The sequence below is a fragment of the Artibeus jamaicensis genome, unplaced genomic scaffold, assembly GCF_021234435.1.
Source record: "Artibeus jamaicensis isolate MK-2021 breed Jamaican fruit bat unplaced genomic scaffold, CSHL_Jam_final scaffold_833, whole genome shotgun sequence".
Taxonomy (NCBI): Eukaryota; Metazoa; Chordata; class Mammalia; order Chiroptera; family Phyllostomidae; genus Artibeus; species Artibeus jamaicensis.
The window spans coordinates 5,626,004-5,649,609 of NW_026522056.1; the positions used below are offsets into that span (position 1 = coordinate 5,626,004).

Genomic DNA, 23,606 nt, shown 5'->3' on the forward strand with positions numbered 1-23,606 from the left:
TTGGTACTATTGACCATATTTTTCTTTCTTTTTTAAAAAAGTATTTCTATTTTTAGACAGAGGGGAAGAGAGGGAGAAGGAGAGGGAGAGAAACATCAGTGTGTGGTTGCCTCTCACACAGCCCCCACTGGGGACCTGGCCCACAACCCAGGCATGTGCCCTGTCCGGGTGTCAAACCAGCGACCCTTTGCTTCTCAGCCCGAGCACAATCCACTGAGCTACACCAGCCAGGGCCATATTTTTTTAAACTATATTTTTTGCCTTCCTCCTAACCTTTGAACCTAAACTCCTTAATCTTATTTTATAGTATAGGGAGCTTCTTCAACCCTAGAAACAATGTCAGGTAAATTATACCCATGATTTACTTTCACATACATGCTACAAAATGAAATAAAGTCAAAGGAAAGAGCTCACAATCTAGAGTGGTTGGGAAAAGGTCTCCAAAAAAGGAGGCATATGAACTAGAAATATGGAGAATAGGAGGAAGAGTTCAGGAAAGTATCAGAAATTCCAGAGGAGGGAAGTTTGGGACAATAAGTGATTAAAATAACTTCATTCAGTCCTGACAGGTATGACTCAATTGGTTGGACATCATCTCTCAAAGATATCACTGGTTCGATTCCCAGTTGGGGTATACGCCTGGGTTATGGGTTCAGTCCCGAAATGGGGTGTGTGTATGAGAGACAGCCAGTGTCTCTCTCTCTCTCTCTCTCTCTCTCCCTCCTTCTTCCCCTCTCTCTAAAAATATATATAATAGTTTTTAAAACCCCAAAAAACCTTTATCCATTGCTGTAGTTAAGTGTGAAGTATTTATCTAACTTCATATTTTTTAGCTACCTCATGTGATGGTGTATTTCTGTATTTCAGCTTTTCAGTCTTGCTATTTTAAGCCATTTATTATCATATCTAGGATTTCCTGGGGGCTGTGCCTCTACATTCATGGTTTGGTACTCTTTGTTCATTGTTGATTGCTATAAACTTTTCTTTGGTTCCAGATTTGTGATTATCCGCCGAGAAAAACTTATTCAGGATCACATGGCAAAGCTTCAGCTGAACTTGCGCCCCGTAGATGTGGATCCTGAGTGTTTGCGCTGGACTCCTGTCATAGTCTCCAATTCTGTCGTCTCAGAGGAGGAAGAGGAGGAAGCTGAGGAAGAAGAAAATGGAGAGCCTCAGTGTCAGGAAAGAGAGTTAGAGCCAAGTGTAAGGACATGAGTAGTCTCTGTTTTTGATGACATAAGGATGTGTTTTTGGTTTTCATGAGGTACACAAACAACAGTCTATATTGATTTAAGATACACATACACAGTAAGTTCACGTTAGACTTTCAGAGTTTATTTTAATGATAGAAGTTTCAGGAAAACTGGGTTTTATTTACTTATTTGTATATTTTTAAGCCTTAGATTATCAGAAGATCCTTCAAATTTGTTACATTAGTTATGATTAAATATTTCTTGCCAAATGTCAATAAGCAGCTAAATTTTAAGCTACATGGTAATTGAGGAATTTGAATTGAATTTAAATCTGACTGTTGTTAAAAATGAAATGAAGATACATTTTCCTTAAAAATAAAACATGGAATAATGGAGACATATGTGTATGTTTTTAAGAGAGCACTAAATAGTTCAGTAAGTAAAGAGTAAGTCTTTAGCTATTAATGTGTTAAGGCCATTAAAGGGAGAGACTGTAGTTTTCAATATTTTTCTTCATGTGATGCATATGAAGGACTGCTTTTTTTAAAGCAGTTCTTTCATCATTTAAAAAATCTATGTCTTTCTTTGATAACCATGAACAGTTTTATGCCCCTGTTTAATGTAATATAAATTTTAAAATTAAGTGTTCAGAATAAAAATAAATCAAAATAACTACAGAAAATTGTTTAAACATCCCTTTTTCTTGCTCCAGCCCGAGCCCATCTCCTCTGTTTATAACTTTTTATGTCTCATAAATTTCATAAATTGAGATTTATAAGAACAGTAACGTTCACTTATTGAAGATGGTATTGCGTAGTGTCAAGGAGCACTCACTCTTGGGTCAGGCCGCCTTATGTAATTTACCACCTTCTTCATTTGCTATGGCATGATCTGAGGCAAGTTACTTAAACTTTCTGTGCCTTAGTTACCTAATTTGCAAAATGGGTGTATAATTAATTATACTTTATACAGTCATGAAGATATACCCATAAAACATTTAAAACAGCGTCTGACACATAAGAAGTATTCATGACAGCTATTAAATAATAATTTTATTTTTCAAAACTCTGTTTTTGTAGTATTTAAAAGGTCAGAATAGGAGATATACTCAGGTAAGACTGAACAATTAACCATCATGGTTTTCTTTTCTAAAATCAGGTGGTAAAATCTACATCTCGGGAGAACAAAGAACAAGATTCTTATTCTTCAATAGAAAATGAAAAGAAACCAGAAGTTCTGGCACCAGCTAGTTCTACACGTTTGAACAAACAAGTCCTTCCCCGTGATAGTCTTCCTGCAAATAATCAGCCATCTCGGCGAGGCCGCTGGGGGAGGAAGAACAAAAAAACCCAGGAACGTTTTAGTGATAAAGATTCTAAACTGCTCTTGGAAGAGTCATCAGCTCCTCAGGAACCATATGGAGAATGTGAGGAAAAATCAGAAACCTCCCAAGAACAATACACTGAAAGCGAGGAGCGGTTGGCAGCCTTTCAGGAGCAACCAAGCCAAGATGGAAAGCCAGACATTCCCAAAAGAAGACTCAGTGAGGGGGTTGACCTATGGCGAGGACAGTTAAAGAAAAGCCCTGAGGCTCTGAAGTGTAGGTTAGCAGAAGGCAGTGACAGACTTCCCCGTCGCTATAGTGATGGGGACAGGGCTGTCCTTAGGGGCTTCAGTGAGAGCAGTGAGGAGGAAGAGGAGCCGGAAAGCCCCCGCTCTAGCTCACCGCCAGTTCTTACAAAGCCCACTCTGAAGCGAAAGGTAAGGCGTTCCTTTGGCATTTTCCCCCCTCCACCTGCAGCTTACTGTACACGGTTGTCCCAGAGTTCTGAAAAAGTAAAAATAGAAATTCTTAGTGTGTAATTTTTTAAACTCGAAGCTTCAGTATAGTGTTCCCAGTGAACATCTGAAATGTGGGTACGATTTCTTTGGTTCATGGAATTAGCTTAGAAGTCACAAGCATGTTTAAGGTATGATAGACAGTTTTTTGACTTACTAGTTTGATATATAAATTATGACTTCTAGGGTCTTAAAAACACTTTAAAAGCATTTATAGATTAGAAATGTTTCTGTTAGAAAAGAAGAGGCAAGTACTACACAGTTCCGTGGGTAGCGGATGTCTGCAGAGGTGCTCAGTGAAGCCATTCATCTCGCCGTGGGCGGCACTGTTTCCCATACTCTCACCTCCGTTCTCTCTCTCCCCTTCAACTCCTCCAATAGTTTGACTTCACTTTGTTTTAAAAGTATTTTCTAAGCTACCAGTATATATTTCATCTTCGTGCAAAGTTTGAATGAGAGGCAGTTTGTTAATAAATTCTGTGTGACACTGGTGATGAATTTTGTTACACTGTATACCAGAAATGTCCCAGGCCATGGAGTGGATGAACTTTGAGCACAGTCACAAGCCAGCCAGGCTGAATTATGTCACCCCTCCGGATGAGCTGTCCCATAGTGGGGTGACAGCTTTTCTTCATCCAGAGCAGTGAAAAATCATTTCTTTCCTTGGTGTAGACCCTTGAAAAAAGGTAGAGCTATGCTTTTTTAAAAAAAGCTCTTAATTTTAGAACAGTTTCAGATTTATTAAGATTTACAATTATTGCAAAGAAAGTAGAGTTTCTGTATTCCTTATAGTGTTTCCCCTATTATTAACTGCTTAGGTTGATATGGTACATTTGTCATGTATAGTGTACTAATTAATTATAAACTAGAGCACATACCATATTTTGTGATTGTATAATGTGCACTTTTTGTCCAGATTTTTGAGGGAAAAATAAGGATATAAATTACACATGGGTATAATGATAACACACTATGAGTATAATGCGTCTGATAATCCCATGTGTAATGCACAGAAACATGGGTGCACATTATACATGGCAAATACAGTACTTCATTCCCATTTCCTCAGTTTTCCGTAGGGTCCTTTTTCTGTTCCAGGACCCCATCCAGCGTACGTACCACGTTACATTTACTGATAGTAGTTATGTCTCCTTAGGCCCTTCTTAGTTGTAGTAGTTTCTCAGACTCCTTGTTTTTGATGACCTTGAAAGTTTGGGGAATGTTCCTCGTGATATTAGAATGGAGTAGTGTGTTTTTGAGAAGACCACAGAGGTAAAGTGACATTCTCATCACGTCATGCAAAGGTATATATACATTGGTAGGTATATATACCAAATGACTTTTCACAGTGGTTAGCCTCTGTCGCCTGGGTTGTGGTTGTGTTTGTCAGGTTTCTCCACCGTCAAGTTACTCCTTTGTTCCCTTGTCCATACTGTGCTCTTCGGAAGAAAGTCACTGCCCACAAGTGACTTTGGGGAGTGATACTGTACTCCTTAAGGGGAGAATATCTATATTTATTTAGAATTCTGCCTGGGATATTTATGCATTTTCATTTATTGGTTTGTTTCTTTAAGTATTCTCCTTTATCTGTTCATTTATTTATTAATGTTTTTATTTATATCAGTATGGACTCAGAGAATAACTTTATACTTTAGGTTATAATCTAATACTGCTATTTTATTTAATTTGTTACTCAAATTATTCTAGCTTTGGTCATTAGGAGCTCTTTCATTGTTGCTCCTGTGTTCCTTTAATGTACATGCCCTCATCATTTCGGAGGTTTTTTGTTTTGTTTTGAGCACTTCTTCACTTTCTGGTACTACAAGATGTTTCAGCTTCAACTTGAATATTTTATGTCTCAATCCTAGAATCAGTGATTTTTCCAAAGAGTAGGGGCATGTTTAGCCTATTTTGAAAATTGTATTCTCAACCAGAAGAATTAGTAAATTTGAAGTGGAGAAAAAGTGAACTCTTGACTAACTCTGCTATTCATTATGTGACCATAGGACTATATCTTTGCCATCCTAGACTTGTATTGCCTATTTATAAAAATAAATTATGCTATTTGTGTAAAAAAGGAATATCATGTACAAAGTACTTTTGAAGTTCTTGAAGAAATTCACTTGACTGTATAAAATACAGTCAGAAACTGTATTTTATAGCCATTTCTACACTGACTGAATGCATGACCTTCAGTCCTGCAATCTTTCTGGTCTCTGTAGAATGAGGAAATTTGGCTTAGATCACATCCAGAGCATCATCTTTGTTTTGTGCTATTGTGTTATTTAAGGTATTAGATCAACCTTAGTACAAAATTGCGCCTAGTGTACCAAATTCCAATAACAGATTTATTTTACAATTTATATGCTTCACTAACACCAAACAAATATATATCAGCACTATATTTCTGCATTCAAATACAACTCTAATGCTAGCCCTCATGAAAATAGCATACCTCTTTACTGATAATTTTGCTGACCTTCATAGTAGAGCTATGAAACAAAAAGGAAGTGTTTTATTCCTTTTTTCTTTTCTCTTGAGGAAAAGAGAAGTTAAGGGACTAGCCCATGTATCATTTTCAGTACTGAAATAGACAACTCCTTCAGGTGTTTAATTTACCTGAACTGTTAATAAGGTAATTATAATATCTGCTCTTTGGGCATGCCTGTTTATTCTTTTACAAAGCTGTATTCAGTTATCCAACATCTATGTATCTAAGATACATTATGTATAGTATTTTTTTTAATCCTCACCTGAGGGGGTATGTTTATTGATGAGAAAGAGAGGGGGATAGAGAGGGAGAGAAAGAAAGAAAAAGAGAAACAGACTTCTATCAGTTGCCTCCTGTACATACCCCAACTGGGGATCAGATCTGCAACTAAGTATGTGCCCTGAGCAGGGATCGGACCTGGAACCTTTTGGTGTGTGGACAACATTCCAACTGAGTCACCTGGCCAGGGCTATATAGTATCTTACTATGATATTCAAAGTATCTTTTGCTAAACAGCATCCTCATTTTATATATGATAATTCTATTAGGTTTAAAAACTATCAATCATGTTATTAATAGCAATGCCAGTGCTTACTACTATTAATAAATTTTTTTCTCTTTTAAATAGAAACCAATTCTTCACCGTAGAAGGAGAGTCCGAAAGCGCAAGCATCACAATAGCAGTGTGGTCACAGAAACTATTTCTGAGACCACAGAAGTCTTAGATGAACCTTTCGAAGACTCTGACTCTGAGAGGCCAATGCCAAGATTAGAACCCACATTTGAAATTGATGAAGAAGAGGAGGAAGAGGATGACAATGAACTCTTCTCTAGAGGATACTTCCATCGGTTATCCTCACAGGACGTTCTCAGGTGTCGATCCTCTTCTAAGAGGAAGTCTAAAGATGAAGATGATGATGACGATGAAGAGTCGGATGATGTTGATGGTATGTTGTACAGAACTTTTGCTTATTGTAGTTTTATTGTCTTTAAATATACAGAAGTGGTAGCTGTAAACCCTTCAATAAAAAGGCTGAAAAATGAACACAACCTTCTAAGCAACTAATGGATGACTTGGTAATCTCTAAAAACTTGTATCAAGTGTATTCACCTACTTTTAGTCCTCTCTCCTCTCTCCTTTTGAAGTGATTTTTTTTCTAGTTTCCCCTTCAACTCAGGATCTATTTTTGTTTCTGCAGAAAATATCTTGCTAGGAAATTGTTCTTTTTCTGCCTAATCCTTCTTTGTTTATTACCTGAAACTTTAGTTAGTAGGTAGATTAGACAGTGTCAGGGAGATATTTAGATAATAACTTGTTACTAGAATGTGTGCTCTGTAGACTTAATCTATGCTGCTAATTGTCATATGCTGAGTACCTAGTATAGGTACTCAATAAAAATTGTTAAGTGAATAAATGCTAAAAAGGATCTTAAATAAGATCATATTCATGTAATTGGACCGTGGTTGAGATCCGTTCAGGAATCCTTCCTGAACCATGTCTCTAAGTGTCTTACTCAATTAGTAATAAATTTCTAATAAAAATAGTAACAGTGCCTCAAAATAGGTTAAATTTAATGGCATAGCCAAACAGTCAATGATTCACTTTAAAATACCCTTATTGTCCTTTCTTCTTTAGAAATGAAGGAACTGGGTCTCACATGTGAGCGGGGTTACATACTAGTTGTTTGCATCCTGGCCTGAAGATTTTGCCAGTGTATTATGCTGCCTGTTCTGCAATGTTTGCCTAGCATGGGGTCAAACTGAACTTTATTTTGCTGGGTGAATTTGAACATTCCTGTAATAGTTGTACATATAAATATATAGCTGTTATATTTTTACTAGCTGAGTTTTTTTTTTAATGAATTCACTCAGTTTCAAATCTAGTGGATAACTTTCATTTTCTCCATTCTTATATTTATATAATACTTTTAATAAAGTGGCCATAGCTGGTGTGGCTCAGTGGGTTGAACATCAGCCTGCAAACCAAAAGGTCCCTCTGTTCAATTCCTAGTCAGGGCACATGTCTGGGATGAGGGCCAGGTCCCTGGTTGGGAGCATGTGAGAGACAGCTGATTGATGTTTCTCTCCCTCTCATTCTCTTTCCCTTCCCCTCTTACTAAAAAATAAATTCCTAAAAAAATAAAACTAAAGTGATAAGATGACTGAAGTCTTTCCTTTATTGGGAATGATTTTTCAGAGTTTTATTATATTTTGAGGTACATAATAAGTAGGAAACTAAAAATTTACTTTTTAAATCTGGCATATTAGTAAAATTCTAACTTGTATCATAATAGACTAAAATAGTATCCTCCAACTTTATGTTGAGTTAGACACATCTTTTGTTTATTTTTAAGTTATTATTACCAAATATACCTTTCTAGCTCTCCCCACAAAATCCTGTTCTTACCTTTGTTTTCTTCCCTTTAAAAATTAATGGGAAGGGATCCAAGATGGCAGAGGGGTAAGTGGAATCTACACTAACCTTCTCCCAGGACCAATCTGGAATTACAATTACATTGCAGAGAAATCATTCTGAATAACCAACTGAACACTAGCTGGAGAGAAGCCTTATAACCAAGGATAGACAGAAGAAACTACTTCTCTACAACAAGACTGGTAGGGAGTGCAGAGGAGGTGCAAGAGTCCTGGCTGGGCTCCCATGGGCAGCCGCTGAAGTTCTGGAGAGGTATTTCAACAACTGGTGGGTTCCCCCTGAGAAATGTGGGATCTAAACCCCAAGATGGGTTCCCCAGCCTATAGCACTAAAGCCAGAAAGGAGCACAGATAACACCCATCTGTGAAAAGCATCAGGGTTTCTAGCTGCCAGGGAGAGATGGCTGGAGACTCAGAGAACCTCTTAAAGGGCCATCGCACAAAATTTCGTTTGCAGGCACTTACCCTGGCTCCCAGCTGAGAGAGAGCAGAGAAGACTAGACATGCATGAGGAGAATCTGGGGTTCGTGGCTCTGGAGAGAGAACTGAAGGAACAGCTGCCAGGATCCCTGTGCTAAGTCATTCCCCATACTGCAGAAGCCATCTTTCTTAGACAGAACACTCCTCTTCAGTTGATACCAGCCTGAGGGGAAGCAATAGCCCCACCCACAGGAATTACTCTGCCCCACATTGTGGAGGTTAAGCCTGGCTGGTGATTACAGCTTGCAACTGTATCAGTGATTAGTTTAATGACTAAGGCAGATCTCCGGAGCATTGTGAGACTTCAGCTGACCCTCCCCAGGGTCCGGTGCTAATAAAAGCCAGCCTTGGTGCAGTCTGTTTCTTTCTGCACATAAACAGGCCCAGCAGAGGGAGCCACATACAGTGGATTGCTGACAGCTCCAAACAGGTTGGCAAGGGCCACTCACAAGCAGTGTCTGACAAAGGCCCACACCAGAGTCTTTGCAATCTACCTAATCCATAGAAACAAATATAAAGAAGCAGGCAAAATGGAAAGACAAAGAAACAGATCCCAGATGAAAGAACAAGAGACTTCTCTAGAAGAAGAGCTAGATGAAATGAAGGCAAGCAATTTATCTGATAGAGAGTTTAGAATGATGGTTATAAGGATACTCAGCAGCATGAAAAAAAAACCCAGAAATCTTAAAAAATGACCAGTTAGAAAAACAAAATGCAATGTCTGAAATAAAACACTGGAAGGAATAAACAATAGCTTAGATGAAACAGAGGATCAAATCAGTGATTTGGAAAATAAGGTAGAAAAAACACCCAGGCAGAACAGCAAAAAGAAAAAAGTTTTTAAAAAAATGAGGAGACCTTAGGAAACATTTTGGACAGCATGAAGCATAACAAGATCCGCATCATGGGAATACCAGGAGAAGAGAGTGAGCAAGGGATTGAGAGCCTGTTTGAAGAAATAATGACTGAAAACTCCCCTAATTGGGTGCAGAAAAAGGACACACAAGTCCAGGAAGCTCAGAGAGTCTGAACTAGTTGGAGCAAAAGAGGTCTAAACCAAGACACATCATAATTAAAATGGCAAGGCTTAAAGACAAGGAGAGAATCCTAAAAGTCACAAGAGAAAAGCAGGTAGTTACATACAAGAAATTAGACTGTCATCTGATTTCTCAACAGAAACATTTCAGGCCAGAAGGGAGTGAGGTGATATATTAAAGGTGATGAAGTGTCTACAATCAAGGCTATTTTACCCAGCAAGGATATCATTTTAAATTAAAGGAGAAATAAGGAATTTCTCAGACAAGAAAAAACTAAAGGAGCTTGTTAACACCAGCCAGTAGTGCAGTAGATGTTAAAGGGCTTTCTTTAAGAAGAAAAAGGGGGGGGGTGCAAAATGGTCCAACAGTAAAATGGCACTAAATACGTATCTATCGATAATCACCTTAAATGTAAATGGCTTAAATGCACCAACCAAAAGACATAGGGTAGCTGAATGGATAAGAAAACAAGACCTGTCTATATGCTGCCTCCAAAAGAGCCATGTCATATCAGAAGACACATGTAGACTAAAAGTGTAAAAGGATGGAAAAAAATTTTCATGCAAATGGAAAGGTAGAAAAGTTGGGGTAGCAGTACTTATATCCAACAAATAGACTTTAAAACCAAGGCTATACTAAGGGACAAAGAAGGACACTACATAATGATAAAAAGGGAACAATCCAAGAAGAGGATATAAACCTATTAAACATTTACACACCCATCATAGGGCACCTAAATATGTGAGGCAAATCTTGGTGGACATAAAGGGCGAAATTGACAGAAATATGATCAAGGTTGGAGATTTTAACACCCCATTGACTTCAATGGATAGATCTTCCAGACAGAAAATCAACAAGCAAGCAGTGGCCTTAAACACACACACACACACACACACACACGATCAAGTGGATTTAATTGATATCTTTAGAGCATTTCACCCCAAAGTAGCAGAATATACATACTTTTCAAGTGCATGTGGAACATTTTCTAGGGTAGACCACATGTTAGGACACAAAATAAGTCTCAGTAAATTTAAGGAGATTGAAATTATATCAAGCATCTTCTCTGACTATAATGCAGTGAAACTAGAAATCAGTCACAAGAAGAACACTGAAAAATGCACAAAGACATGGAAGTTAAATAACACATTGTTAAACAGTAAATGTTTCAACAATGAGATAAAGGCAGAAATCAAAAGATACCTTGAAACAGGTAAATGAGGACATAACCATCCAAAATCTGTGGGACACAGGGAAATCAATCCTAAGAGGAAATAAATAGTGTTATAGGCCTATCTCAATGAAAAAAAAAAGAAAAAGTTAAAAAAAAAAACCCGATCTAAATTTACACTTAAAGGAGCTTACAAAGGAACAAGCAGCAAAGCCCAAAGTGAGAAAGAAGGAAATAATAAAGATAAGAGCAGAAATAAACAAAATAAAGTCTAAAAAAATACAAAAAAAGTCAGTGAATCCAAGAGCAGTTTCTTTGGAAAGACAAACAAGATTGACAAACCTTTAACCAGACTCATCAAGAAAAAAAAAAGACAGGACTCAAATAAAATAAAAAATGAAAGAGGAGAAATAACAACTGACACCAAAGAAATACAAAGAACTATAAGAAAATATTATGAACAACTATATGCCAACAAACTGGACAACCTGGGTGAAATGGATAAATTCCTAGAAACATACAATCTTCCAAAACTAAGTCAAGAAGAATCAGAGAATCTGAACAAATTACATCTAGTGAAACTGAAGCAGTAATTAAACCAAACAAACAAACAAAAGCCCTGGACCAGATGGCTGCACAAGTGAATTTTACTGGACATTCCAGGAAGAACTAACATCTCTCCTTCTCAAACTATTTCATAAAACTCTAGAGGAGAGAAGGTTCCCAAACTCATTTTACAGGGCCAGCATTATCCTAATTCCAAATCCAAATAAAGACACTACAAAGAAAAAATTATAGGCCAATATCCCTGATGAACACAGACATTAAAAATCCTCAACAACATATTAGCAAACTGAATATAGCAATATATCAAAAAGGTCATACACCATGATCAAGTGGGACTTATTCCAGGAATGCAAAGTTGGTATAACATTTGTGAATCAATAAATATGATTCACCACATAAACATGAAGGTTAAAAACCACATGATCATATCAATGGATGCAGAAGAAAGCATCTGATAAAATCCAGTGCCCATTTACAATAAAAGCTCTCGGCAAAGAGGGATAAGAGGGAACATACCTAAACATAATAAAGACCATATATGACAATCCCACTGCTAGTGTCATACTCAACAGGCAAAAACTACAAGTGTTCCCCTTAAGATCAGGAACAACACAAGGGTGTCTGATTTCACCTCTTTTATTTAACACAGTACTCGAAGTCCTAGCCACAGCAACCAGACAATAATAAATAAAAGGTATACAAATTGTAAAGGAAGTAGTAAAACTGTCTTTATTTGCAGGTAACATGATACTATTCATAGAGAACACCAAAGATGCCACCAAGAAACTACTAGGACTGATAAATGAATTTAGTGAAGTAGCGGGATTCAAAATTAATATCCATAAATCAGTTGCATATTTATATGCCAATAACTAACAGGGAAATTAAGATAATAATTCTTTTTACAGTTGCTTCAAAAAGAATAAAATATCTAGGAATAAACCTAATCAAGGTTATAAAAAAACCCGTACTCTAAAATTATAAGACACTGAAGAAAGCAATTGAAGAGGATACAAATAAGAGGAAGCATATACAGTGTTCATGGGTAGGAAGAATTAACACCATTAAAATGTCCATACTATTCATTTCCCAGTCAGGGCACATGCCTGGGTTGCAGGCGAGTTCCCTGCAGGCCAGTTCCCAGCAGGGGACACACTAGAGGCAACCATACATTAATGTTTCTCTCCCTCTCTCCTTTCCCTCTAAAGATAAATAAATAAATAAATAAATAAATAAATAAATAAATAAATAAATAAATAAATAAATAAATAAAATATTTTTAGAAAATGTCCATACTACACAAAGCAATCTGTAGATTCAACACAAATCCTATCAAGATTTCAGTGATGTATTTCATAGTACTAGAACAAATATTTCAAAAATTTGTATGAGAGACTTCTGCCAAGATGGAGGCGTAGGTGGAAACACTGTGCCTTCTCCCACAACCAAGTTTAAAGATGACAAAGTTTTAGTAACAAAAAACGCAGCCAAAGCCCTGGCTGGTATAGCTCAGTGGATTGAGTGCGGGCCTGCAAACCAAAAGATCGAGGTTCAATTCCCCATCAGGGCACATGCCTGGGTTGCAGGAGATCCCAGCAGGGGATGCACCAGAAGCAACCATACATTGAAAAATAATAATAAAAAAATAAAAAGAAGAAAAGAAGAAAAAACACAGCCAAAACACAGAAAATTGAACTATACGGAAGTCCGACAACAACGAACTGTTCAGCCAGACTGGTAAGAGGGGCGGAGTCAGCAGCGGAGCAGGGTCCGGCAGGAAACGTCCGCTGGACCAACCCAGGCGTACAGGCAGCCGTTGGCAGATCCCAGGTGTGGGGTAGCAACAGGCGGACCCAGTGAGGGTGCAAGGCGGCAGTCACACATTCACCCGCAGTCACACATTCACCCGCAGATGAACCAGCGAAAGAGCGAGCAGTGAGACAGACCTCGCAGGCCCCAGAGGCAGGAAGCAGCAGAGGGGATCGCCATTGCCTCTCTCTGACCCTGCCTCCACATACAGCGTCACAACCCAGCAATCTGGGCGGCCCCACCCTGGTGAACATCTAAGGCTCCCCTCCTCATACATAACAGGTATGAACACATGGTTCAAGAAGAACTCAAGGCCCCAGAGCCAATAACTCTAAGCAACCAAGAAATAGCCAAACTTTCAGATGCAGAGTTCAAAACACTGGTGATCAGGATGCTCTCAGAACTGGTTGGTTTTAGTCACAAATTAGAGGAACATATGAAGGCGAAACTAATTGAAACGAAAGGAATTGCACAGGACACCAACAGCAATGAAAAGGAAACTGGGACTCAAATCAATGGAGTGGACCAGAAGAAAGCAAATAATGGCCAAACAGGAAAAGAGTGAAGAAGCAAGAATTCAAAAAAGGAGGAGAGGCTTAGGAACCTCCAGGACATCTTTAAACGCTCCAGCATCCGAATTATAGAGGTACCAGAAGGGGGAAAAGGAAGAGCCACCAGTGGAAACCTTATTTGAACAAATAATAAAGGAGAATTTCCCCAATCTGGCAAAAGCAATTGACTTCCAGGAAATCCAGGAAGCTCAGAGAGTTCCAAAGAAGTTGGACCCAAGAAGGAACACACCAAGGCACATCATAATTATATTAGCCAAGATTCAAATGAAGGAGAGAATCCTAGAAGCAGCAAGAGAGAAGGGAACAGTCACCTACAAAGGAGTTCCCATCAGACTGTCAGCGGATTTCTCAAAAGAGACCTTACAGGCAAGAAGGGACTGGAAATCCAAAGACCTACAACCAAGATTGCTCTATCCAGCAAAACTTTCATTTAGAATGGAAGGACAGATAAAGTGCTTCTCAGGTAAGATCGAATTCAAGGAGTTCATCATCACCAAGTCCTTATTATGTGAAATGTTAAAGGGACTCATCTAAGAAAAAGAAGATAAAAAAATGAACAGCGAAAGGACAGCAAACTCACAGTTATTAAGAACCATACCTAAAATAAAAGCAAACTAAGAGGATAGCTAGATCAGGAGCACAACCATAGAAATGAAGATCACATGGAGGGTTAGCAACAGGGGAGTGGGAGAAGGAGAAGGGGGGAGAAGATACAGAGAATAAGTAGCATAGACGGTAGGTAAAAAATAGGGGGGAGGGCAAGAATAGTAGGGGAAATATAGAATCTAAAGAACTTGAGACAGGTGGTCATAAACTAAAGGGGGGTATGGGGGAGGGGGTGTGCAGGGTGGAGGGGAATGAAGGGGGGGAATAGAACAACTATAATGGCATAATCAAAATATATTTTTAAAAATTTGTATGAAGCTCCAAAAGGCCCTGCATAGCAACAGCAATCCTGAGAAAGAAGAACAAAGTTGGAGGAATCACACTACCCAATATCACTATACTATATATGCTATATATTATATAGCCCTGTGTACTATAAGACCATAGTAATCAAAACAGCCTGATACTGGCATAAAAACAGACACATAGATCAACAGAACAGAATAGAGAACCCAGCAATATGCCCACACCTTTATAGTCAATTAATATTTGACAGAGGAAGCAACCACATACAATGGGTTAAAGATAATTTACTCAATAAATGATTTAAGTAAAATTGGGCAGATACATGCAGAAAATTAAACTATACCACCTTGTTACACTACACACAAGAATAAATTCAAACTGGATCAAAGGCTTAAATGTTAGATTCACAACTGTAAAAATCGTAGAAAAAAGCATAGGCAGCAAAATCTCGGATATTGCTCATAGCAATATTTTATTGAATATGCCTCTGCAGTCAAAGGAAACAAAAAATACACGAGACTACTAAAAAGTCAAACTAAAGTTTTGCGCAGCAAAGAAGATCACCAACAAATCCCACATAATGGGACAACGTATTTGCCAGTATATCCAGTAAGGGGTTAATATTCAAAATTTATGAAATTCAACACCAAAAAAACCATACAACCTGATTTAAAAACGGGCAAAGAACCTGAATAGGCATTTCTCCAAAGAGGACATACAGATAGCCAATGGACATATGAAAAGATGCTCAGTGTAACCAATCATCAGAGAAATGCACATTAAAACCACAATGAGATACCATCTCACACATGTCAGAATGGCTATCATCAGTAGATTAACAAACAAGTGCTGACAAGGATGTAGAAGAAGGGGAGGAACCCTTATGCACTGTTGGTGGGAATGCAGATTGGTGTAGCCACTGTGGAAAGCAATATAGAGATGCCTCAAAATATTAAAAATGGATCTGCCCTTTTACCCAGTGATCCCACTTCTGAGAATACATCCAAAGGAATCCACAGCACTGATTCTAAAGAACACAAGCACCCCTATGTTCATTGCAGCATTATTTACAAATCACCAAGATATGGAAGCAGCCCAGGTGTCCGTCAGTAGATAAGAGGATGAAGCAACTATGGAACATTTACACAATGTTATACCATTTGACCATAAAAAGAAGAAAATTTTACCCTTTTTGATTGGATAGATGGACCTGGAGAACATTATACTAAGTAAGCCAGTCAGAGAAAGATAAATGCCATATGAGTTCACTCATAACTGGAATCTATGATAGACTCATAGATAGAGAGCAGGCTGACTGCTGTGGGGCATGGGTTTAGGTGGGGTGGAGCGATCGAGCCAAAAAAGGAAGAGGCACATGGACTGGTCCAACAGTGTGATTGCTGGGGGCATAGGGGTGCAAGGGGACTAAAGGATAATGGAAAAGAATGCAATAAAGATTAAATTTTTAAAATTAATGGGAAATGTGAATGTACTTAGTGCACACACCAAACACTGGAGGTCGTGAACTTCGTGCTCTGCATATGACACAGATGTTGCTACTGTTTTTAAAAAGAAAAATAATGGGGAGAAAATAATGCAAAAATCAAATTTATTTCAAGTAAACCATTGCTACTGGTACATAAGCTTTTTCTTCAGCTCAGTGTTTGTCTAAGACCAGTTACCTCGCAGCTATTCCTGTACAAACACAGCACTGACTGACATTTGTTTTGTAGGATTGCTCAATCATGGCCTGTGTAATGGGCTCATATTACCGAAAGCAGTGATTTTTTGGAGAATGAGAAACCAGAGATAATATAAATGGCACTCAGAGAAAAAACGAAGAAAATAAAGACAACTTGCCTAAAGTAGATATACTGCAGATTATTTACATCTTTATTAAGTTCATCTCCATTTCATAGGGGAATAGAAGTGAATCTTAGAGGAACTTTCTAAAGCCATGTCCTCAGCGATGATAAACTTGAACTGGTTTTAACTAATGGATGGTAGCAGAATGTTGACCAGCATTCTTTCATTCCTCTGCCTGTTTACCTTGTGACTTTAGGAGATGTTACTAGTTAAGTTTCTTCTTTAGATTCTTAACTTGAAAATCAAGAGTTTATAATGATAAATGAAATTATTTCTATTGTACATGCTGGTCTCAGAAAAAGGCACCAGAAAATATAAGATCTTGTAACCTATTTTTATTCTTTATTCCTCCTATACAGACACTCCTATCCTAAAGCCAGTACCTGTCTTGAGAAAATGTGATGTGAAGGATTCTCCACTTGAGCCAGATACATCCACACCTATGAAAAAGAAAAAGGGATGGCCTAAAGGCAAGAGCCGCAAACCAATCCACTGGAAGAAAAGACCTGGTCGGAAACCAGGATTTAAGTTGAATCGGGAAATCATACCCATTTCTACTCAAGAATGCATTGTTGAGCCCATTGTCCCCATTCCTAAACCTGGACGCAAACTCAAAATTCAAGAGAATGAAGAAACTGTTGAATCAAAAGGAGACTTGCCTTTAACTGAAGAAAGGAAGGAGGAAGAAGAGATGCACATGGAAGCAGAAGAGGTTGAAGAGGGAGAAGAAGAAGATACAACCAGCAGTGAAGTTAGAGCAGCTTCTCCAGTGGACAGCAGCAACAGTCCTGAGATGGAAACAAAAGAAGCTGAGGTAGAGGAGGAAGAAGAGAAACCCCATGTCTCAGAAGAGCAAAGGCAGTCTGAGGAAGAGCAACAAGAACTGGAAGACCAGGAGCAAGAGGAAGAGGATGAAGTGGCTGTAGAGACAAATCAGAATGAAGACCATGATGCAGACGATGAAGATGATGGTCATCTAGAATCTACGAAGAAAAAAGAGCTGGAGGAGCAGCCCATTAGAGAAGATGTCAAGGAGGAGTCTGCTGGTCAGGAGTCTTTTTTAGATACGAATATGCAGAACAGTAGGGAGAATGTAAAGGATAAAGATGAAACAGAACCAGATTCTGAAGAGGAACAGACTTCCCATGAAACCTCCGTGGTGTCAGAGCATATGCCAGGGTCTGAGGATGATCATGAGGAAGATTCAAACTCTAAAGAAGAGTTAATTGAGTTAAAAGAGGAAGATGAGATTCCTCATAGTGAACTGGATCTGGAAACCGTGCAAGCAGTGCAGTCTTTGACCCAGGAAGAAAGCAACGAGCATGAGGGTGCCTACCAGGACTGTGAAGAGACACTGGCGGCTTGTCAGACCTTGCAGAGTTACACCCAGGCTGATGAAGACCCTCAGATGTCCATGGTTGAAGACTGTCATGCTTCAGAACATAATAGCCCAATATCTTCTGTTCAGTCTCATCCAAGCCAATCAGTCCATTCAGTCAGCAGTCCCAATGTGCCTGCCCTCGACAGTGGTTACACCCAGATCAGCCCAGAACAAGGATCCCTGTCCGCACCTTCTATGCAGAACATGGAGACCAGCCCCATGATGGATGTGCCTTCCGTATCAGACCACTCTCAGCAGGTGGTGGACAGTGGCTTCAGTGATCTGGGCAGCATTGAGAGCACCACAGAAAACTATGAGAACCCTAGCAGTTATGATTCCACAATGGGTGGCAGCATTTGTGGGAATAACTCTTCCCAGAGCAGCTGCTCCTATGGTGGGTTATCATCCTCCAGCAGCCTCACCCAGAACAGTTGCGTTGTCACTCAGCAAATGGCAAACATGGGCAACAGCTGCAGTATGATGCAGCAGAACAATGTCCAGCCTGCTGCCAACTGCAACATCAAGTCACCTCAGAGTTGCGTGGTGGAGCGGCCTCCCAGTAACCAGCAACAGCCACCACCACCACCACAGCAGCAGCAGCAGCAGCAGCAGCAGCCGCCACAACAGCAACAACCAGCACCTCAGCCTCCACCACCCCAGCAGCAGCAGCAACAGCAGCAGCAGCAGCAGCCACCACCTCAGCCCCAGCAGCCTCAACCCCCACCTCCACCTCAACAGCAGCCGCCCCTGTCACAGTGTAGTATGAATAACAGTTTCACTCCAGCGCCTATGATCATGGAGATACCAGAATCTGGAAGCACTGGGAACATCAGTATCTACGAGAGGATTCCAGGGGATTTTGGTGCCGGCAGCTACTCTCAACCGTCAGCCACCTTCAGTTTAGCCAAGTTGCAGCAACTGACTAACACCATTATGGACCCTCATGCCATGCCTTATAGCCATTCTCCTGCTGTGACTTCCTATGCAACCAGTGTTTCTTTGTCTAATACAGGACTGGCTCAGCTAGCTCCATCTCATCCATTAGCTGGGACCCCTCAAGCACAAGCCACCATGACACCACCCCCAAACTTAGCATCCACCACCATGAACCTCACGTCACCTCTGCTACAGTGCAACATGTCTGCTACCAATATTGGCATTCCTCATACTCAGAGGTTGCAAGGGCAAATGCCAGTCAAGGGGCACATTTCTATCCGCTCCAAATCTGCACCACTGCCCTCTGCGGCTGCTCACCAGCAGCAGCTGTATGGCCGCAGCCCACCAGCGGTTGCCATGCAGGCTGGCCCTCGTGCATTGGCTGTTCAGCGTGGCATGAACATGGGGGTTAATTTAATGCCAACCCCTGCCTATAATGTCAATTCCATGAATATGAACACCTTGAATGCCATGAACAGCTATCGAATGACACAGCCCATGATGAACAGCAGTTACCATAGTAACCCTGCCTACATGAACCAGACAGCACAGTATCCTATGCAGATGCAGATGGGGATGATGGGGAGCCAGGCCTATACCCAGCAGCCTATGCAGCCAAACCCTCATGGAAACATGATGTACACTGGCCCCTCCCATCACAGCTACATGAATGCTGCTGGCGTGCCCAAGCAGTCACTCAATGGACCTTACATGAGAAGATGAGCAAGATGAACTTGCAATTAAAAACTTAAATATATATAAATAAAGGAACCTTTTATACTGACAAACCAGAGAAAAATGGACCCTTTTTCCAGTTAAAATATTGCTGTAGATTTAGAGGAATTTTTCTTTGGTTTATTTTATTTTTTAGAAAGCCTGGTCTTTTTGGGGGGGTTCATTTTGTTCCGGGTTTTGGTTTTCTTCATAATCTTGAACATTTTACAATAGAACTCATCTAAAAATGGATTTGGGGATGGGGAAACGTGCACAAAAATCTTTTCATAATTAAAAAGAGCCTTACTTTCTTTACACACCACATGGACAGAATTTGTGTAAAAGTGAAATATCTTTATTTGATAATGTATGTTTCCCCTCACTGTTTGCAGCTCCCAGTGTTGTTACTTTTAAATGTTATATATACATCTCAAGGGTTAACCAGACCCTCCCCTCCAAACCCGACCTTTCATTTCCTACTTCATTCCAGCAGGAGGCACTTATGGGAGACTCGGATGGGGATGTGGAGAACAACCCAAGCTCCTTAAACTTATTATTATTGTTAATATTATTATTATTATTAATAAAGTGAGGCAGGAAAATGCTTCTCCTTTTAAAATCCCCTCCACTCCCTAACACACACACACCTCTTGAAACCTTTCCCCAAGAATGTTTCTTTATAGATTTACTTCATTGAAATGTTTGTCTTTCTTAAATCAAGTGTAATATAATTTTTTTTACTATTCCCACTCAGCACTCAGAGACACAAAAATACTGTAAGTCTCGATTAACAGCAGAATCTCAGAGGAAAGCTGTTTGCAATCCTAATTTAGCCTTGGAGGAATAGAGATGGTCAATTAACAATCAAAAAGAGGAAATTAACCTCTTGTTTTTTACCACCTGGTAAATCAGCCATAAAGCCCGTATTCCACGCAGTCTCTTGTTTTTAGTATGTACTTTGAGATGCTAAGGGTCTTGATTCTTGAGCCTTTGACTCTGATTAAATTCAGTCCCCAGTGATTAGCCTCTTACATTCTTACAGTGTTGGTGGATGACTGTACATTTCAGTGATTTGAAAATACCTGACAAACCTTTGACACTGTTTATGTTGGAAGAGATGACACAGACTGTGTGTCGTAAGAGAGATCATGTTGTGTGTTTTATAGCTACTTAAATGATACATACCTCTAGCCTTCATTTGTCTTTTGAGATCCTGAGTTCATCCCCTGTGAATCAGAGTGCACCAGCCACTCACCAGTGAGTGGCTAAAGAGAAGAGGGATAGATAAACCAACCACCAGCATCGTAGGGCAAATCTGGACAGCAGGGTTTTGGCAGGCTATGTTCCCAATTCCATTCACTTTTCTCTTGTGCAGCCAGTTTGCCCATTCTCTTCCTATTGCTCCAGGGATAGGTAAAATATATATATATATTTTATTTATATATATATATATATTCCATCATTAGAAGATGGAAACTATTATACCACTTGGTATGTGCAGTCAAATATCCAAAAGGGGGAAGTACTGCTTAAAGAAATACCTGTAAGCATTAAATTCTCTCCTTTATTTGTACATTTTATATAGATAAATTTTTGAAGTACTAATTAGGCATTAAAGTTTTTCAAATGCACAGGTTTGTTGGTTTTTTTAATACACTTTAATTGACTTTCCCAATTAAATGTGTTAGGTAGAAAAAGGCAGAATTCCACATCTTACCGCTATCAATTCTGAGCATGTGCAAGGCTGTGTAGGACCCAGTTTCTCTGTATATACTATTCCAGTTCTCAATCATCTGTGTAGAAAGTGCACTGTGCTGCCCTCTCCCTACATCTTCAGCTCTGTCATTGCTTCCTGGTTGGGGTGGGGGTGGGGTGGGTCGGGAGGGAAGTATATTGGGGGAGGGTGGGTCAAGGCAGAAGGAGAAGCTGTTGAAATGAGGGCCGTGAATTCAGTTTCTGTTGGTTTGCGGTTGTGTTTCTTTTTTTTCTTTAAAAAAATTTCAATCGGGCAGCTCCCTTTTTCCACAAGCCTTTTTGTGACTGTAGAACTATTGTAGAGAAAATGTTCTTTTCTATATTATAAAAGAAATTATCCAACACAGTAATATTGGTACCTGTCATTTTTTCACTTCTGTTTTAAAAAAAATGTATTTTTAGCAAAATAACTTGGGTAATCTTCTAAAAAAGAAATTTAAAAACTCACTGTTAGTAACTTTGATGCCTTTTAAAATAAGAGCTTTTTCATTTCATTCCATCTTTAAAATTTTTTATCTTTGTTGTAGAATATTAAAAACTATTTTAAGAAAGATAAAAAAATTTCTCTTTAAAGAGATCTCTAGAGTGTGTGAATAGAGCTCCAGATGCCTCTAAAAGCCGCATGTACAAATGAAGCTAACTAAGTCTATTCCTGTCTGTTTATATTTGCTTTTCCTGTTTTGTAACCTCTTTGTACTTTGTTCATGGTGACTTGTAAGCTAAGGGGAAGGGGTGCCTAGATGCCTTTGTATTTCTCCGTGTCATGCGCTCCTGGGCCAGTTGGTCACCCTTCCTCTCCTTGTATGTAATACCACTTTTTCCCCCCTTTCTAGCAAGTACTTTCAAAAGAACTCTGTACATTTTAACATAAAAAAATAAATTATGTTGAGCCATTTTGGATGTCTGTCTTGCATGTGGAATTTTTCTCCCAAATATCTCAAACGCCAGTCCTTTTTGTATGCACACAGCAATTTCATGTGCCTCTTTATATAGCAAGTAAAAGTTCATGGCCTTTGCTTTAAAATCCAGGTTTCAAATATGTGTATTTAAATGCCACCAATATAGATGTGTTTTTTTCTTTTCCAAGGAAAATGGCATTATAACCTCATTTTGGATTGTTTTGGGAAATCCATTTGAAAACCTTGGAGAGGGATTGTGATTCACCGAGCCATAGAAAGGAAGTCCAGTTGCACAAGTAGCTCTTGGGCCTGAAATAAAGCATGTTGTTTTCTCATTCCAGTTTACCTGGTTATGTAATCTAGGGAGATTTGCTGCACAACAAGGACCTGAACGTTGAAGACCTCTTTGATTTTTTCTGAGTTACTCTGCTTGCCTCTGATCATTTAGAATTTTGGTTATAAGGCAGATTGCAGAAAATTAGATGAAACTTTGGGAAACTGACAGCTGCTTGGGGTAGAAAGGTGAAGCAGGTACAAACTTTAGTGACCGCCCAAATTTTATCTGCTGCTTTTTCACACTAGTTAGGAATTTAAGGAGTGTACACGAATAGTATCTATTCATTTGTTTTCCTTTGATTTCTGTGCTTGCTTAAGTAACCATGATTTGGACCCAAGACTGTTGTGGCACTATGCAATCATGAATGGATTGTCTCGAAAATATACTTCTTGCCTTTGCTACTGCAAACTACCCGCTTTAAGGGAAGTCAACATGCAGCAGTTTTGGTTTTTCTACAAAGTAGATAATGTAACCAAAGAATATAGATTTTAAGTGTTAACACCCCCACCATATAATACGTTTAAAATATAATTCAAATACTGCAATTCCATTTATAGCCAACTCACAAGTGACGTGAGTAGAGGGGGAGCTCTCAGTCCTTTATTGTCCCCCCTCTGGCCTTTCACGCTACGTCAGAAGGCAGGTGTGGGAGGGAAGTGGTAACGCACTTGGTGAACGTGTCCCAGGAGTCATGTTTCTACCAGGCCCTGCCGAGCATGGCATCTCCTGTAGCATGGTGACAAGTATGTACTCACCAAAAGCCAGAGTATGTCAGGTTGACAGTTTTAGCTTTTTAGGCGGGAATTACTGTTTCAGGTTCTCCCTGTTACAGTCTGGGCGGTGTGTGGTGGTTTTTGTCCCTTTGTCTTCCCACTGTGCACAGGCTGTGGGTCGGTGATGCTAACGGGAAGGCATAGTAAAGAGAAACAAAATAACTGTCCTTGTTGGCAGAATAGAGTAAGCAGGGTTGTTACGACAAGTGTGTGGGGGAGGGAAGGGCTCCATATCCTTGATGTGACTTTCAAGAAATCTGAAGATTCAAGTGACCCATAAATGAACTCAGAAGACGACGTAGAGTAACTCTTTTTTATGGTGGCCAATGCCTGGAATTCTTGAGCATGACCATTCAATTAAAAGCCAACAATCCCCAAAATAAAACCCGACTCGTGTCTTAATATATCCTTGTTAAGGGGCAGAATGGGTTTCTTATGTAA

At 39.3% G+C, this 23,606-nt stretch overlaps 1 protein-coding gene across 3 annotated transcripts in view; it reads left to right on the forward strand.

Moving 5' to 3' along the window:
• The window catches only part of KAT6A (lysine acetyltransferase 6A), a 124,180-nt gene extending 102,918 nt beyond the window's left edge, over positions 1 to 21,262 (forward strand). For all 3 annotated transcript variants that reach the window (XM_037142497.2, XM_053659799.1, XM_053659800.1), the window contains 4 exons: positions 996 to 1,203; positions 2,352 to 2,954; positions 6,152 to 6,470; positions 16,730 to 21,262. In XM_037142497.2, coding sequence (XP_036998392.2) covers positions 996 to 1,203; positions 2,352 to 2,954; positions 6,152 to 6,470; positions 16,730 to 19,410 — 3,811 coding nt within the window. In that variant the 3' untranslated portion in view covers positions 19,411 to 21,262. The remainder of the gene's footprint in view (positions 1 to 995; positions 1,204 to 2,351; positions 2,955 to 6,151; positions 6,471 to 16,729) is intronic.
• Positions 21,263 to 23,606: the final 2,344 nt, after the last annotated feature.